This window comes from Dermochelys coriacea, chromosome 9 (genome assembly GCF_009764565.3).
Source record: "Dermochelys coriacea isolate rDerCor1 chromosome 9, rDerCor1.pri.v4, whole genome shotgun sequence".
NCBI classification, from domain to species: Eukaryota; Metazoa; Chordata; order Testudines; family Dermochelyidae; genus Dermochelys; species Dermochelys coriacea.
The window spans coordinates 78433179-78452138 of NC_050076.1; the positions used below are offsets into that span (position 1 = coordinate 78433179).

At 42.0% G+C, this 18960-nt stretch overlaps 1 protein-coding gene across 1 annotated transcript in view; it reads right to left on the reverse strand.

The window, feature by feature from the left end:
- Nucleotides 1–1573: 1573 nt before the first annotated feature.
- Nucleotides 1574–18960, reverse strand: part of EDA (ectodysplasin A) — a 196543-nt gene continuing 179156 nt past the window's right edge. Inside the window, exons 4-8 of the mRNA XM_038415140.2 lie at nt 14099–14278; nt 12153–12187; nt 11462–11513; nt 5538–5659; nt 1574–3254 (exon numbers count right to left, since the gene is read on the reverse strand). Of these exons, the coding sequence (XP_038271068.1) occupies nt 3003–3254; nt 5538–5659; nt 11462–11513; nt 12153–12187; nt 14099–14278 (641 nt within the window). The 3' untranslated portion in view covers nt 1574–3002. The remainder of the gene's footprint in view (nt 3255–5537; nt 5660–11461; nt 11514–12152; nt 12188–14098; nt 14279–18960) is intronic.

Below are 18960 nucleotides of genomic sequence, written 5' to 3' on the forward strand. Positions count from 1 at the left end.
GGGATGAGGGCTCCAGTTGGGGATGCGGGTTCTGGGGTGCAGGAGGGTGTTCCGTGCTGGGATTGAGGGGTTTGGAGAGCGGGAGGTGGATCAGGGCTGGGGCAGGGGGTCAGGGCATAGGGAGAGGCTTGGGGTGCAGGCTCCGAGCAGGGCTTACCTCAAGTGACTCACAGAAGCAGTGGCATGTCCCTTCTCTGGCTCCTAGGCGTGGAGCGGTCCCTGACCCTCGGAGCAGGGCCATGCCAGGGCTTCCAGGAGCCGCATGGTGCGTCCCCGACCTGGCTCCCCAGCGGGAGCTCGCGGGCTGGCTTAAAACAGCTCACAGACTGGGCCGTAGTTTGCCCACGCCTGACCTAGGTGAACTTACAATAAGTTAGTCATTTTAATAATGTAGTCTAATCCTCTATTAATGAGATTTTGCTGCTACAGAAGCCATTGGATTTTCATTTATAAAAAGGCTCTTTATGGCCCAATTCACACTCTCATGCCAGCAGTGAAGACAATGGAGTTAAATTCACTTATGCCAGTGATGAATTTGGCCCTGAACATACTATCAGAGTTCTTCAGGTCATTTGCTCCCCAGCCTCCTGTGCTCGATTCCATGGAACTCAAGTTACACTGAATCCACCATTTGGTCTAATGAAAAATCAGAAAAGGTGCATTTCACTAACTGAACATACAAAAAATTAAAGCTGATGAGGAAGGTGCTATTCTGTTCCTTCCGGAGTCCTTCATTGCTGTTCTATGCACATGCCAGGAGGAATGCTAGACAGAGACACATGGTGCTCCCCACAGTGAGTGCTCTGCCATTGCACAGATGGAATATTGCTGCTTAGTGGAAGCCATATCATTCAGCTGGGAATCATGGGGCCTAGCAGAATGGGACATAACAGCTTAACTAACTCTGTCATCCCCTTTCCTGTCATTTCACAACTTTTGCTTGTCCCTAGTCTCGTCATTTAAGTAGACTGTATTCAAAAGTATTATTGTTAATGAGTTGGTTAACAGAGGTTCCCATCACACACATTTCCCAACTTCTTTGTTATCAGAAGAATATGTCTTTCTAATTCATTCTGAGGGAAACAGACCACTGAAAACTAGTTAAATATCCTAATGCTCATGCTAGTCCAACATGTTGAGGCTGGAAAGGAGGCAAATCATATGAAGAAAAGAACAACAGGGAATTTGTGCACTTATGGCATAATTATACCCCTCCAATGAGTAGTGATGCCTGAAGTCAAAGGCTAGTTCCCCCTATGATGCATCTCTCTCATAGGAATGGCAGTCCTTGGAAGTTGCTTTTCTCCTTATACATTGACATCACTCATTATGAATGGGGAACAACAGTGAAGCTCAGGGTACTCTGGGCTGAAGAGTATAGGTTGGAATCTTAGTTGACCAATCCAATTACTGCCTTAGTGGTGCTGATAGAGGGTCATTTTCAAATGCCAATAGGTTATCACTGTCAAGTAGCCCTTATTGGTAAAGAGGAAGGTAGCACCAGGCTGTCTGTTTAGGATTTTCTTCCAAACTCCAGAAATTCATTTTTATTTTAATATATTGACTGAGATATCACCCTCCCATATATAATCTGTATTTTTGGGAAAAGCTCTGTTCAAAGATGGCCAGTTTTTTTTTAAAGGGTATGATACAGAGGAGTGAATAAAGCTCTTTCCCCTTCTCCAATTCAAGTGCAGCTCTTGGATTTAGATCTCACCAATCAAATGGAAATAGTAGGAAAGAGCTGCTCAGAAAGCCTGAAGAAACATAGTCTTCTAATTTTTCCATTAGTGCCTAAAAGGTATATTGGGACTAGAATCAGTTGAGTCCAGAGAAAAGAGAAGTGGGAAGAGTGTGTATGAGTTGGACCAAAGTTTTCAGTTCAGGTCTTTTTGGAAAATAGTTTACCACCACTTATTACACTGTCTTTCTGATAGAGAAGGGCAGACAAGAAATGAAAGATTCTTCACTAGTGTAGAACAAGAATAAAGCACCTAAAACCCAGCACATAATTGCCAATAACACAGAAAATATTTCCCTGTTTGCTTGTATATGTTAATCTTAAAAATACCCATTTCAGTGAGTGCAGCAGAGTGTGTATGTGGGTAGCCGTGTTTGCAGCATGCTGCACTATGAAGCCTATGTAAATATTTCCTCATATGCAACATGTTAGTTTTGTAAAATCACAAGTTGCTGTTGCAACACCACCACTTCCAGGAAGTGCCCATTAGAGCAACTTAAACCTCTGGGTATGTGGCAGGAGCTTAAAGTACCAGTGGCACTGAAACATCTTGTGGTCATTGCTGCCTAGAGCATTTCAATGCTGGGCTTGCAAAATGCTGAGAGTTTGTTTTACGTGGTATCATTTTATTTTGTGACTATGTTTTAATGCTCATCAAATGCTCATTGCATTTGCAGCCTGCTTCCAAGCCCTCAACCTACTTATTCTTACAGTCCAGAGAATGAATGTAAATATCACTGACCAGGGCTCATTCTCACCTTTCACACTGCAACACCATTGCCCTAAATTAGAACTCTCCCTCATAGGTGGAGAACCCCACAGGTTTCTTGCCCTAAGTGTGCAAAGGCAGCAGTGTATGAGTGCCTAGAGAGAACAACTCATCAGAAAGTCTGTCTTTTCTCGCCTTCTGCTGCTGCCATGGATGCTATAGCTAGTGCAACATAAAAGCAGGAAACCCATATCATTCCTACCACAAATCTTGGGTGAGGACCACAGAGCAGAATATCAGTGCAGTAATACTTGAAACACTGAGGCAAGAAAGGACATGCTAGCCTTTCTTCCTCACAATGCTTTCTCAACTGCCTTTCCAATACAAGTCTCCATGCAAATCACAGGTGAACTTGCTCTTCCTGTATCCACATAAAGAAATAAATAGCTCTGGATCAGTTTTCTTTGTGGCTGTATTATAGAACCCCCTCATACTCTTATGAAAAGCAGCACTGTGCAGTTCTGGGAGACTCCATGTATATGCCAAGTTCATCTAAGATGTTGGTGCGTCTCCTAGCCGTATGGCCCCAAAGAAAGTCGTGTGCTTGCTCATGTTGATGGAGATGTCAGCATGGACCATTTTCACTGCAATTTTCTGCCTGGCTTTGAGGAGGCAGACCCCAGCTGTGTAACAGGTGTTGAAGTTGGTCTTGCCTGTCTCAATACTCCGGGTGCACTGTAGGAATGGCTTTTCATCCACCACCACCTCATAGCTGGCAAAATCTGTGAAGTTTATGTAGTACACCTATGAAGCAGGAGGAAGAAATGGTGTTATGGAGAGGGCAGAGGTGTGTTTGTGCCCAGGAAACCACCCACTTCTTGCTGCAAATGTGCTCATGCATGTGCACCTTTCCTCAATTAAACACAGATCACTTCCATAGTCCCTCTACACCTACATCTACAGTGGGCTGGCTCACTCTTAGCAAGCAGCGCATACAAGACCTTTATATGCCATATCCTACTAACACAAAACATGAGGGTGAGCAAGCATGGAAGTATTTGTAAATGGAGGCAACTCCCCCCGAAGCAAAGATCTAGGTGGGAATCCGGACAGGGACCAGCACAGCTCTCTCTTTATTAAAAAGGGAACTCAAGTGCTGCTGTAAAATAAAACATATTTAAAATATGCCATTAACAGAAAGCTACAACCAGACTTAACCATTACAAATAGCTTCTCCTTTTAAAAGAGCCTATTTTAAGCTCAGGTCCTCCTTCACCTATCTGCCAAGTCTAGCCTTCAGGATCTCAGAGTCCCCTGTAGCCTGCCATTAATAATGCTCTAGGATGAACTATCTGAGGTGCTTTCAAGTCATCTGCTATTATTGGGGATAAACAGACTCTTGAGCTCAGGCCTGGGCAGGTAAATGAAAAGGGAAATGATCTTAAAATACTTGGATTGAAAGTATAATATTAATAGATCTGCTATTTTTAAATCCACCCAGCGATTCTGTTACTGATTCAGGACATTTAAGTTTTAACTTTGTTTTATTTTTATTTTCCTGCAAAAGATGTTCCACTCCCTTTAAAACATTGATACTGAAGAACTGAAGGATGTATGGTAGAAGTCTGTATGGGGAGTGGTAATCTCAGAGGACAATGGCAGGGCTCATGCATCTGATGAGGGGAAGCCAGTCCTCCTGGAGGCAATGGGTATTTGTTAGTTTTCCATAGTCTGTGGACTTTCACTGCGTTGTATCCCATCCTGCTGATGCATGGCTGAAAGGAAATCTCATCACTGCACAGACACTGCCCAAAAGAAGCTCACCTCCACCTCACTGCTAGCATATTGTCCCAAACAAAGAAAAGTTAGCTCTACTTTTTCCTTAACAGATTTCACAGGACAAAGTCTTCAGCGCTGAAATGCTGTTGCCAGCAATTGTCAGTGTGAGTTTAAGGGAACAATTTTACTCCAATTTGCAGCCTATAAATTGGTGCACAGCTCCATGGAAGAGACTCTGCATTGCCTACCTTGGAATTGTTACTTACACACAGACAAGTCATAAGAAGATGCAGCTGATACTATAAATCTGGAGTAAAGCTATTTTAATTATGGAGCCTCACGGAAGCCCTTTTGTCAACTGCAGAGTTTCTAAAATCTGTTCCAGTATTGATACAGCTTTTCTCTGCAGAGGTCAATGGAGACAGTATGGAGGGACTGGGATGAAGTTTAGAAACTCTGCAGCTGCCTCATTTCCTGTGGAGTTTAGAAGCTCCAGGACATGGGGTTATCAGGATATTGAGACATCCCAATTAAACAATCCTCCTCCTGAATAACACTTGGGTGGAGGAAACAGCTCTCTGGGAGATGACATGTTAAGAAGAGTACTGTATAATCATCATCATCTATTTACACAGCACTTTGCATCGTGGAGGATTCCAAAGCCCTTTACAGACTACATACATACATTGCACCCATCTCTGGGCTGAACTGCAGCGGCTGTTTTACAGCACACAGCCATGCTACACAATGATTTTGGAAGAGTATTGTATCCATTTAAAACCACACGAGGAATTTGGGAGGCAGAATGGAATTACCTAACTTGGAATCTGGCCATGACACCAGGGTTAACAGTCCTACATTTAAAAATGGTGACATGGGATCTTAAATGATCATGAGTAGTCAGGACTTTGGTTTTCTCTCTCTTTTAAAAGGCAGCACCTCCAGCAGCAAAGTGACCCTTAGCTTCCTTCTGGGCTTATTGTTCAGTACTGACTTGGAATGTGAGTAACTTCACAGTAGAATGTATGGAGAAAAACCAGCAGGATTCATGGCATATGGAATTTTGTATTGAGTCTGCATGTATGCCCAGTAACTAATCCCTTATAGCTTGTATTACGGTATAATACATGACCTTGCACTCCCCAAAATTTAACATCCTCTTCCTCTTCTCACATCCTAGAACATGAAATGGTTCAGAGCACATACAAGTTCCTGGCCTTTGCTGGCTTTCTGGAGCCCCCTTGTGGTTCATGCAAGGCTTTGCATTTTGAATACAGGAATAGGAGTTAGGCCTAGGACCGTACTCACTTCTACCTGACTATAGATGAAGTATGTGCCGTCCACCAGTACCTCCAGCTCCCCACTGCGTGCATGCAGCTTAAACACCTTGGGGTTCATAATGATGCGAGACCAGTCATTGAGCACTCCACCTGAAAGATCTCAGTATGAGAAAATGGCAGTCACTCAGTACCCGTCAGAATGAAAAGCGCAGTAGCAACACAAACACAATTACAGATTCCAGATATCTTATAGATAAAATAAATACATTAAAAGAATACTAAAGTTTCAAAGTCAAGCACTCAAAGTTAGGAAATGCCAGAATTAAGGATGCCAGTAGATTAATTCAGTACCCTTCTGTGTCAGCCTTATGATACTGTCTTTAATTTCATGTTATACTATTTCTTGCACAAGCACCCTGCCTCATTCAAAGAATCATAGAATCATAGAATATCAGGGTTGGAAGGGACCCCAGAAGGTCATCTAGTCCAACCCCCTGCTCAAAGCAGGACCAAGTCCCAGTTAAATCATCCCAGCCAGGGCTTTGTCAAGCCTGACCTTAAAAACCTCTAAGGAAGGAGATTCTACCACCTCCCTAGGTAACGCATTCCAGTGTTTCACCACCCTCTTAGTGAAAAAGTTTTTCCTAATATCCAATCTAAACCTCCCCCATTGCAACTTGAGACCATTACTCCTCGTTCTGTCATCTGCTACCATTGAGAACAGTCTAGAGCCATCCTCTTTGAAACCCCCTTTCAGGTAGTTGAAAGCAGCTATCAAATCCCCCCTCATTCTTCTCTTCTGCAGACTAAACAATCCCAGCTCCCTCAGCCTCTCCTCATAAGTCATGTGCTCTAGACCCCTAATCATTTTTGTTGCCCTTCGCTGTACTCTTTCCAATTTATCCACATCCTTCCTGTAGTGTGGGGCCCAAAACTGGACACAGTACTCCAGATGAGGCCTCACCAGTGTCGAATATGTCGAATGTAGCTCACGAAAGCTTATGCTCAAATAAATTTGTTAGTCTCTAAGGTACCACAAGAACTCCTTTTCTTTTTGCAAATACAGACTAACACGGATGCTAGTCTGAAACCTGCCTCATTCAGTGTAACAGGTGGATGGTACTCACTGAATGGTAGATATTCAATATTTCTTTTCAGTATTCAGAATATGGCCCTAGGCCTCATTTACGGCACACCATTCATAGTCTGGACTGAATGCAGAATGATTATTTCCTCCTGGGTGTGTCTGTGGAACGCTCACCATAACCTGAGTGCTTCACAAACCTTAATGAATTTATTCTGACAACACTCCTATGAAGAGAGAAGCTATTATTATCCCCATTTTAGAGGGAGGAAACTGAGGCACAGAGAGAATAAGGCCAAAATTGTCAAATGTCCACTAATTTTGGGTGTCCAACTTGAGACATCTAAGGCCTGATTTTTCAGAGTACTTCACATTTACATAGCACTTTACGTATTCAAAGAACAGCTCCCATTGACTTCAATTGCAGTTCTGAGAATTTTGCACTTCTGTAACTCAGGCTTCAGGTGTCTCATGTTGGGCACCTGGAGAATAACAGAACACACAATTAGTGGCCTCCTGTAAGAAGTTTGGTATAAGTGACTTACTTAGCATCACATAGGAACTCTGTGGCAGAGACAGATAGAATTCTATTCTCCAGGGCAGCATTCAACTGCCTTTACCATGAGACCATCTTATCTCTTCCTGCAACCCCCTGCCTCATTCCCTGCAGAATTTCCAACTTCTTCAAAAAATGAGGCAAAGTCCTACAGATAACAGCCTAATTCACTACACAACCCTGATTCATCCCAGAGGAGGTACATCCTATGCACTGAATAAGGTGAGGTCATGTGGGAAGAATAGTATGTGATCCTGTAACTAAAGGCTGTCTCAAAAATGCATATGCACAAGGGGGTCAAATTAAGTTTGCATGGGCAACCTTTATTCTGGCATTTCCTAACTTTTGAATGCTTGAATTTGCAACCTTAACATTCTTTTAACATGATTTTCTTTGCATGTAATTTTCTAGATTTAAAACAATAATCAAAATAAAAACAAAAATTTCATCATATGGTACTATACTGACTAACACTTGAGTCTTTAATGAGGCTGGAACCTTTAGATCCACAACACAGACTTCTACCACGAGACCAAATGGAGTAATTGGTAGCAGTAGTAGGTTGTTATCCTCTATATGAGCCAGCCACCAGAGTGGGATGAGACACACACTTTGCTGGTTCTTTTCACAGCTATTTGCTGACAGCAGGGGATTGTTGGCATCTACGAATACTGTTTCAACTTACAGGCTCTGTGGGGGAATGTGTTCTAATGGTTATAGATGGTTCTACCCAGTTTTCCCATGCCTAATTCTTTTGTCCCAGTCTCTCTCTGCTCCTATCTCCTTCCCACCAAACCTGCCTTTCCCCTCTTCTTCTGTCTACATTCAAGTCAGGGTGTTTCTTCCTTCTCCTCAAGGTTGCTTGGGTGGCAGCGTGGGAACCTTTGAGAATGCAGCAGTGAGTCTACTTTACTCTCACCTTTGGTGCCAGGCACATTAGCCTCCAAAAGTTGGGAGGAACAACTGCAGGATAATTCTTATTCGTAAGTTCTGTGGGAATGGAACATGCTCACTGTGGTTGCCATGGAGCTCTATGGTGATGGAGCATGCTCAGTACAGATGGACTGTTCAGAGAATTTTACTGCCAAATGTGCATACCTTTACTGAGAATGTACAAACAGTAATTTTCAAAGGCTTATAATTTGGTGAAATTTGGATGCATCAAAGGGGATCTCTCTCAACCTGTGGATGACCCACTTGTCATATTTCATGTCCCTGCTTGAAAGCATGAACCTCTCAGTGAAAGTTGTAAACATTATAAAAAGAAAACCACCACCACAGGCAAAAAATGTGTTTTCCCCAATATAATTATCAGAAATAGAGGTAACATTTCTCTGAAACTTCAGAAAAAATTCAGCCTGAGGTAGACACTTGGCATGAGAAATTTTAGCACCAATGGTTAAAGTTTGGCAATGTTATAAAGAAATGAAAATGCGCTCTTTCAATGGATAGCATGGGACAGCCTGAACTATAAACATAGCTATATTAGCTACAAGGCAGTAAGGGACACCCACTTCCCCTCTCCTCCTCACTCCCTGTCCTGCAGCCCTCAGAGCACTCTGCAGCAACCTCCTGTGTACGTATGGAGAGCATGCTGAGCTTTAGCTACTCTGTGTCTCCTCAGTTGGCCTTGCTTAAGTTAATCTCTGTACGAGATGACTGGCAGACTGCTAATGTCATGCTGATTTTTTTTTAAAGGCTCCAAAGGTGATCCTGGCAATTGCATGCCAGGAAGTCTAAATTTAGTATCAAGCAAACTAGTTTAAACTACAGTAAAGAACAGAATTATCAGGCACATGGATGAATGCGATTTGTTGGGGAAGAGTCAACAACACGGCCTTTGGGAAATCATGCCTCATAGATCAATAGAATTCTTTGATGGTGTCAACAAACATGTGGACAAGGGAGATCCAGTGGATATGGTGTATCTGGACTTTCAGAAAACCTTTGACAAGGTCCCTCACCAAAGGCTCTTAAGGAGTCATGGGAGAAGAGGGAAGGTCCTCTCATGCATCAGTAACAGGTTAACAGAAAGGAAACAGAACATAGGATTAAATGTTCAGTTTTCACAGTGGAGAGAGGTAAATAGCGGGGACTTCCAAAGATCTGTACTGGGACCAGTGCTGTACAACACAGTCATAAATGAGCTGGAAAAAGGGGTAAACAGTGAGGTGGCAAAATTTGCAGATGATACAAAATTACTCATGATAGTTAAGTTCAAAGCAGACTGCAAAGAGTTACGAAGGGATCTCACAAAACTGGGTAACTGGGCAACAAAAAGCCAGATGAAATTCAGTGTTGATAAACGCAAAGTAATGCACACCAGAAAACATAATCCCAACTATACATACAAAATGATGGGGTCTAAATTAGCTGTTACCACTCAAGAAAGAGAACTTGGAGTCATTGTGGATAGCGCTCTGAAAGCATTTACTCAATGTGCAGCAGCAGTCAAAAAACCTAACAAAATTTCAGGAACCATTAGGAAAAGGAAACACAGAAAATATCATAATGCCAGTCTATAAATCCATGGTACTTGAATACTGCATGTAGTTCTAGTTGCCCCATTTCAAAAGAGATATTAGAATTGGAAAAAGTACAGAGAAAGGCAACAAAAATGATTAGGGGTATGGAACAGATTAAAATGACTGGGATTAATCATCCTGGAAAAGAAATGACTTAGAGGGAATATGATAGAGGTCTACAAAATCAAGACTGGTGTGGAGAAAGTAAATAAGGAAGTGTTATTTACTTTTTCTCATAACACAAGAACTTGGGTCACCCAATGAAGTTAATAGGCAGCAGGTTTAAAACAAACGAAAGGAAGTATTTCTTTACACAATGCACAGTCAACCTGTGGAATTTATTGCCAGGGCATGTTGTGAAGGCCAAAAGTATAACTGGGTTCAAAACAGATTTAGATAAATTCATGGATGATAGGTTCATCAATGGCTATTAGCCAAGATGGTCAGAGATACAACCTCATAGTCTGGGTATCCCTAAGCCTCTGATCGCTAGAAGCTGGGATTGGATGACGGGATGGATCACTTGATAAATTGCCCTGTTCTGTTCACTGCCTCTGAAGCATCTGGCACTAGCCATTGTTGGAAGACAGAATATTGGGCTAGACGGACCATTCGTCTGACTCAGGATGGACATTCTTATGTTCTTATGAGTGTCTTGGAATACTACATGGGAAATATGATAAGTGTTCCAGTGACTTGGCTTGGGTCCAGGCAGGGGAGCACTTCTCACAGAATTTCTCCCCTTCCAACACAACCACAGAAGTTGAACCACAGCGAGAAAGGAGGCATCTGATGAATCTTGTGACCCTCCTATGGGCAGAGAGAAAGGAAACCTTTATGTAAGTTGGAGAGGGACCTAGGATCAGTTTTGATGGGGGAAGAGAGCATAGACTCAATTTTACTGCAAGATCAAAATTACTGGAGGGAACAGCAACACATAGAGGATCAATTTTACCAGCAGAGGAGAACTCAAAGTCAAATTTGCTGAGGATGAGTAGGGGGAGAAAGGGTCAATTTGCTAGATGAGTTGATAAAATATTTCGTAAGTTTGGGGGAAGAAAAGATCATCAACTAGTTGGATGGGAGGATCAACAGGCTGAGGGGTGGGTACTTAAGATAGATGGAGCTGGACTGATGTGCTTGATAGATTGGAGGTCAGAGATTTGGGGAGGCTGAGGTGAAAGTGAAGAGTGTGGGTAGAGATTTAATTTGGAGTCTAGGGGGTTAGAAGATTAGAAAAGTCCATTGACTGGAAACTTTGGGAAGGGAACAGAGAATTATAGGGACAGAGAATGTACTGATGGACTGGGAGCTACAGAATGGAGTAGGATACTAGTGGACAGAGGATGGATTGCTGAAAAATGAAGGCAGGCATAGGTCACATTCAGGACTGAAGGGAGGGCAGAAGATAGATTGGGGAAGAGGACTCGTTGGTCTGTGGAGGGGAGAATGGGTTCAGTTGGTTTGAGGAGGCAGATAATCTATTTGGAGGTCAGCAAGTGGGCAGAGGATGGACTGGGACAGAGAACTATTTGGAGAGACCTGTGTGTTTTAGGATAGTGGAGAAGAGGATGGATGAGGCATAAAAGATAGTTGGATTGATGGGGCTGGGGGCAGCAGAAAGTCTTCTTGTCACTTAGGGAGGCTAACAGAGGACCATACTGAGAAGACCATGAGCTGAATTGGTGTCTCATACTATGTAGTATATTGCATAGAAAGCCCAGCTATGAAATTGAGGGTGCAGGATGGGACCCTTTTAGTGGTTGACAATCTCTTGTCATTCTTACCATTTTTTACTTGAATTGCTGACCCTTGGCCCTGGAGATGAACCACAGCTGGCTGCAAATAAGAGTACAGCAAGTTAAAATTACCCAGATGCACTGATTTATTCTACTAAATAACCTTATTTATCTCTCTGTGGAATTGATGATCAGGACATAAAGTTCAAAGTAGTCATTGCAGACCTTCAGAATATTGCTGGCTGGGCAGATGCTGTGATCACCTTCTCAAAACAAAGCAGGGCTCAACTAGGCAAGAGGACTCATTATTATTTTCTTTGTGTCAATGTGGATTTGAGTGCATTCATTTGTTTTTAAAGAGTATAATTCATACAATCTTTAGCTTTTCCATTTGAAACTCCTTATACATCAGGAATGCTTTCTGTAAATGATGAACTGGGCTAGAATAAACCAATGACGAGAATTTTTTAAGGTATTTTAAGAAGGTGAGAAAATGTAGCAAATTTCAGTAAGCAGCAAATCCAGTGCTTCCTCTGGCATTTCCAATAGTAAAGGTGATTCTGGTAACTTCTTTTGGTATTCATGTGAGTGTAACAACCATTTAGGACAAGATGTTCATTTATATAGGAAAGTTACCACAAAATGGATATTTAGAAAATGTTCCCTTGTAAAATTAAAAATAAATAAAATATCTAGCCAACTCAACTGACATTTCCCCCCTAAGACAGAGTCAACCAACCTGTGTCTCCCTGGAGCCAGCTTTGTCTGTCGCACCTGCAAAATATAATATCCACAAAATAATGATGGCACTTGAGAAACTTCTGTAAAACCAGATGTAGCAAATCTCCTGCCTACTGAGTAAAAAACAGGGGTTTTCCTCATAGGACCAGATCTTAGGTGGGAAGGAAGAAAGACAATGAGTGACACTGAGCTTAACAATTAGCAGGTCTCTAAACTGGAAATGCTGCATTCCATCTTTCCTCTTGGTTTGCAATTTTATCTGACACATTATGAATCCCCAAACTTTATTCAACCTTTTTTCATTAAATAGAAAAAATTGCAGCAACCCTCATCTTGATTATGGAGGTACATCCTCCAAAGAACAGGTTCCATACTGCAATGCTCCAGCTAATTCTGAGAGCCAGACCACACAATGGGATCTGTTATCTTTGTGACACAGATCTCTTTAATAAAAATAAGGGTAAGTGTGGACTGCACTGTAGAATTTAGGATTGCAAGTTGCCTATGAGCTGCATTTTGGCCACTCCTGGTATAGTGACTGAAAGCCAGTCAGTTTTCTCTGAAAGTCCCATGAGGGAAAGGGTAATAAACCTTGCCTGTCTTCAGGAAGGAAGTTTCAGTGTCCTGTTATCTAAGAAGATGAATTAAAACAATATATATGGAGCGTGATGTGAAAATGGGAAGTGCAGGAAAAAATATTTTCATGTGAACCAGGTGAAAGGCAAACAGATTTGCTGTCAGTGACTACTCTGAGACTAACCTAACAAGTGTCTCAGACAGCAGCTTTTCTGATCCAGCCACGTCCTTCCCAATGGTTTATCACGTCAGACATGTGGATTAAGACAGATTAGCTTGTTGACCAAGATTACAAGCAGGGCAGCCTCAAACCAATCCATCTGACAACACATACATAGGGAGTTGCAGCTAATTGTAGACTTCCGTACCAATGAAATTCAGTTCACTGGAGATTAATGGGAACAAATACTTTGACATCTTCAGAGAGAATGCTTAGAAATCTGCAAAGTGCTTTACAGACAAAAATGAAGCCTCAGCGGCCTGTGTGAGGTAGACAAGTACAACACCCATTTTACAAATTGAGAAACTGAGGCAAAGAGAAAAGAAATGACTTAAGACCTTACAGGGAATTGAAGTAAACAGTACCTAGTTTTTCAGTCCCACGCGTCAACCCCCAGACAATGCTTCTTCTCAAAGAGAGACAGAAGTAACTGATCACACATAGCAATACATAGACATTAAGCTAGTTTCCTTTGGCTGCTCTGTTTAGCCATAGTGCTAGTCCCATAGCAGGTCATGTCAGGATACCAGCTCCTGGCAGTTCACTGCTTCTCTCACCCAGTGGAATGACTATGGACAGGGAATTTAAGTAGCATCTTTTTCTTGCAAACAGAACAAATGTAAACAGTGTGGCTCCTATAGCAAACCAGAACAACCACATGATCCTCTTGCCTTTGCTGTTTATTATCACTCACTGTGTTACGTGGAAACTTAGTCTAAGTTCTTTGGGGCAGGGATCAGATCTTATTTGTCTGTGAAAGGCCAGGCTTATCTATGCACTGCACAGTACTAGTCAGTGGAGCAGTGCTAGTTAGGCTAGCTGGGGCAGACATAGTAGCCCGTCTCCAACCTGTCCAGCTGAGCTGGTGAGAACAAAGAGGGTTTCTAACCTCTTTTTTCTCCCTCTCCAGTTCTACTTAGGAGTACTAGTGTCTGTGTCCTGATGAGAGATTGTACGTGGCACTTAGAAAATGAACCTACTTATACTGTTATAACAACAATGCAGCCCCACTGCCTCAAGTTAGAACTGAAGGAGAGGTCTCTGGGTATGTTCTATTTAGTTTTTATGCCACTCATCACCATGGTATTTCGCCTCATCATTGTGGTCTGCAAAGCATCTGTCCAGTTAGGATTGAAATAAACACCTACCTGAAGGGCCCTGCAGCCCAGGTGGTCCCTGGGGGCCAGGAGGACCAGGAGGACCAGGTGGTCCCATTACAGTTGTGCCTGGAATTCCAGGGATCCCTGGGATTCCTGGGGGGCCCTGGGGTCCAGGAGGTCCTGGGGGCCCTTGAGGACCATTGGGCCCTGGAGGACCAGCCTTTTTACCTGAAAAACACAAAAGAGTGTGTTAGGTCCTCTGCCTACTGAGCATTGCACAAAAAAGCTCCGAGTTGGCTTCTCTGTACCCTTCCATAAGAGAGCAACAGGTAGCTTCCTAGTGAGTGAGAAAAAGGAAGAGTCAGGATTATGTTCTCACATTCTATTCCAGCAGTCAGCCATGTTGGAGCTGGTGAGAGATAAGCTAAAAGCATGATCAAACAGCTAGCTCAGATTTTGTGATTCAGCCCAGAATATGATGTCATGGTGTGAGACAATCTGGATCTGATGAAACAGTGACCAATGGTTGGCCTTTTCATCAGGTGATTGCGCTAGCTCTTGTTGGGTAGAACAAGGTGGGTTTAGCAGGGCTTACCATATGAAGAGAGAAACTGAACATGAAGGAAGCAGTTCCCTTATCTAACAGATTCCTTGAGGTGTATATAAATATTTTTTAATTAGGACTAAACATTCTACAAGGCTGTTCTGTAATGTAGTCTGGAGAGGAGAGAGGGAATCTATTATCCTGGAGCAAGAATCCTCAGACAAACATGGAGCTGAACCTTCTATCCTAAAGATACAGTTCATCTGCCTGCTTGGAAATCCTACTGTATTGTGTTCATATGGGGGACATGCACTGAGCATGAAATTTGGGTGCTCTAGATTTGCAGCTATAGCCTTCTGGAAAGGCAGGCTTGATTGACTAGGGTACATGTGGAAAAAAAATATAGGCTTCAAAATACTTCCTTGAAGAACATGATCCAAATAGCCCATCCACAGTCTGGGGATGCTGCATGGAGAAGAAGCTCCTTTGATCTCTTAGGGATAAGAGAACAGAGAGCACTGTCTGGGCTGTCCAAGTACCCCCTGAAATTAAGTGGGCCACTTCCCCCCATAATAACAGCCTTCTCCTGATGCCTGCTAATGTAGTTAGTCCTATAGCTCAAGACCTGCTAAGGGCTCATCTAGATTTATACCCCCCCAAGATAGTGAGTGAGTGAGTGTGTGTGTGTGTGGTTGTTGTTACAGTCGAACATAATATTACTTGTGTTTATGTTTTTTAAAACATAGGAAATTACATTGCCCGTTGAACCTTAATTCAATCTCTTTGTGCATATGTAAAGGTGACTGAACTTCAAAATTTCCAATCTGAGGGAAGTTAAGATTTCAAAATTTGGTTTTGTCCCAAATCAGGACAAAGTCAAAATCTTAGAATTTTTTGTGAAACAAAATATTCTGAAAATAGTGTGTTTCAATAAGGTCAAAACGTTTACTTGATAAAATTATAATATGAAAGTCAAAATGAAACATTTAGATAATTTCCTATGAAAATTTTGATTAAAATTCTGTGAAATGTTTCAATTTCATCAAATCAGTATTTTCTGGTAGACAACTTCTGTCATACATTTTTTTACCAGCTCTATTTTTTCCCACAGGACCTATGTCTCATTCAGTGCACAAGCTGGACGGGCTCTGGGGATGAATCAGAATTGTGTGATGAACGAGGCTGATTGTAGGTTCCTGCTTCATTTGTTGCAGAAGTTGAAGGGTGTGCAGTGACTAAGGTAGGGGACAGGAGGGAGAGAGGAGATGATCTTGTGATTAAGGTAGGTGAATGCCAAACAAACTAAATTCCATCCACAGTCTTCCTATGTGATCCTGAATAAGTCACTTAAACCAAAAGTCTGGCATGTAGCTGCTAGTTAGTTGCATATCCCTCATTTTCTGGGTGAGACATCTGGAGGCCTGATATACAGAAAAACGAAACACACACAATTACAAGTCAAGTCAATTGGAGCTAGGGATACTCAACAACTCTTCCAGTAAGGTAGTGTGATCTATAGGAAGGAGCAGTGGGTTGGGAATCAAGCTGGCCTGAGTTTTAATCCTTGCTCTACCACCGATTCACTGTGTGGCCTAAGATAAGTCTTTTTTCCCCTTAGTTTCCCCCTCTGTAAAATAGGGATGCTCTGTAATACTGCAGGAGATAAATGCATAAATGTTTGCCAGGCATTCAGATACTATTGTAATAAATGCTTTAGAAAAAAGACAGAGGCAACGAATAATTTAGTATTAGTTACAGGCTTTGGAAGATGTGCAGTAAACAAGGCAGGGGCTACTAGCAGCATGATGAGGATACCAATATTGAACAGCTGTCTCATTCCCTGGGCACTGTCCAGCCTGCATATTGGATGAAGCAGTGGTTGCATCAAAATAAAAAAGGAATAAGTAAAAACCATAATAATGCATATGTACAAGGAAACCTAACTATGGCTGTCTGTGCAACTTTAATCCTGGCATTTCCTAACTTTTCCGAGTTTGGTGTAAACAATTTCCTTGTAATGAAGTTTTTTTTAAAAAATCTTATACAGTATTTTTATAGCAACTCTTATTTTAAAGAGGGTTACAAGCTTATAGAAATCTCTTTACCCACCAAGGAAATGCAGCCATCTCTGGGATAGAATACAAACAACTGCTAATCAGACCACAACAGTAGTTTAGGACAGGAAATAAAGACTACTAGAATTATTTCTAAGGAAGTTACTGGACTTCCTTCTATCAATGTTGTCATAAATATAAAGGGAAGGGTAACCATCTTTCTGTGTACAGTGCTATAAAATCCCTCCTGGCCAGAGAAGGGTTAAGAAGCTAAGGCAACCTCGCTGGCACCTGACCCAAAACGACCAACGAGGGGACCAACTTTCAAATCTGGAGGGGGCGGGGGGAGAAAGGCTTTTGTCTGTCCGTGTGATATTTTTGCCGAGAACAGATCAAGGATGCAAACCCTCCAACTCCTGTAAAGTTAGTAAGTAATCTAGCTAGAAAATGTGTTAGGTTTTCTTTGTTTTGGCTTGTAAATTCACTGTGCTGGAGGAAATGTGTATTCCTGTTTTTGTGTCTTTTTGTAACTTAAGGTTTTGCCTAGAGGGATTCTCTATGTTTTGAATCTGATTACCCTGTAAGATTATCTTCCATTCTGATCTTACAGAGTTGTTCTCTTATCTTTTTTTATTCTTCTAATAAAGTTCTGATTTTTAAGAATCTGATTGGGTTTTTTGGGTCTTAAAAATCCAAGGCTGGTTTGTGCACATCTTGTTAATTCTCAAGCCTCCCCGGGAAAGGGGATGTAAGGCCTGGGGGGATATTTTGGGGAAATAGGAACTCCAAGTGGTCCTTTCCCTGTTCTTTGTCTAAATCACTTGGTGGTGGCAGCATAGTGTTCAAGGACAAGGCTAAGTTTGTGCCTTGGGAAAGTTTTTAACCTAAGCTGGTAAAAATAAGCTTAGGGGGTCTTTCATGCGGATCCCCACATCTGTACCCAGAGTTCAGAGTGGGAAAGGAACTTTGACAAATGTCATGGTGCAAAATGAAATAATGTCATTATTTTTGGTGAGCACAAAGTTGGAAGGGCCTCCCCTCTTTGGTATGTCCTAAGCACATACCACTGCCTAGCAGTGAACAACAAGGATGCCTAGAATCGGAGCTGCTGTGCTATCTACCTACAACTGATCACACTGCCTCTCCTGAGTTGTTTGATAGAACATGCAGGTTTTTTTCTTTCATTAGGTGGCGCAAAAGTTCATTTCTTGTCTCTATCTGAAATGGAAGTTAGACAGTCACACCACTCCTTGTACAAGTTAGTATCCAGAACTCAGAGCTGACTACTTTTATGAAATACTAGAGTTCTCGCATTCTCTCCCTCATGTTCCTGTGCCTGCTCTTGTATTTTGAGTCATAAGAAAATTAAAAACTAGACTGTAGTATTTTTAAAGCAGAAATTTGGTTTAAATTATTTTATGAAAAGGTACATGTCTTAGGAGGGTGGGCAGAAGGTGTAAAAGCAGACAAAGTATATTCTTGGTAGTATTTCTGTCCCAATTAGCATGCATTCCTCTCCCAATCTGAGCTGGCAGGTGGGTGAGTACTCTTTCAGTCCCCAAGCTCTTCTCCTCTATAGGATAATTACACATTTTTTAAATTATCACCTTGAATCAAAATTCAAATTTTTACACATCTCCCCTAAAGCATTTTTATTACATTCCTTTGATTTATATCATTCTCTATCCTAGACTACCTTAATACAGGATCAAATGTGCACCTAAGCCAGATTCACTGCTGTCTGTCCTTGCTCTGCCTTGGGAATCAAGAGGGAATACACATTACAGCTGTTTTAACTAAATCCTGCCCCAGAGGGCTATTCTGCTACTTCAGGTGTAAAACAATTACAGGTAATTCTGATGCAGCACATGAGCAGGTATTTACTGTGCATTTGATTGGTGCATCAAGTTATTTCAATGAATTTTCCACGATGGAGTTAATCTAACTTACTAACCTATAAAGTAGAAACAGAGCTGTACAGTAAATTGTGAGGACTCTTGATTCAGCCTCTAGTGAGGCGATCATTCCAGAGCTGAAGAGATGTATGAGAATTGCTGCATCTGGAAGATGGGCAAGAGCTTTCTTCAAATTTGGTAAAAAGAGCAAGCAGGCAGCTTGTGGGGGGGGATGAGGTACTTAGTTGCTCTACCTCCGCCACAAAACATGTTACATAAACCACCTTCTTGGGCAGAATTTCACCCATACTTGAAACCCTTTGCGCACAGGAAATGAGCTAGAGTTATTGAGAAAGAGAGCGAGCGAGCATGAACGCATGTATGCCATACAAGGGAAGAAATCACAACATGGAAATG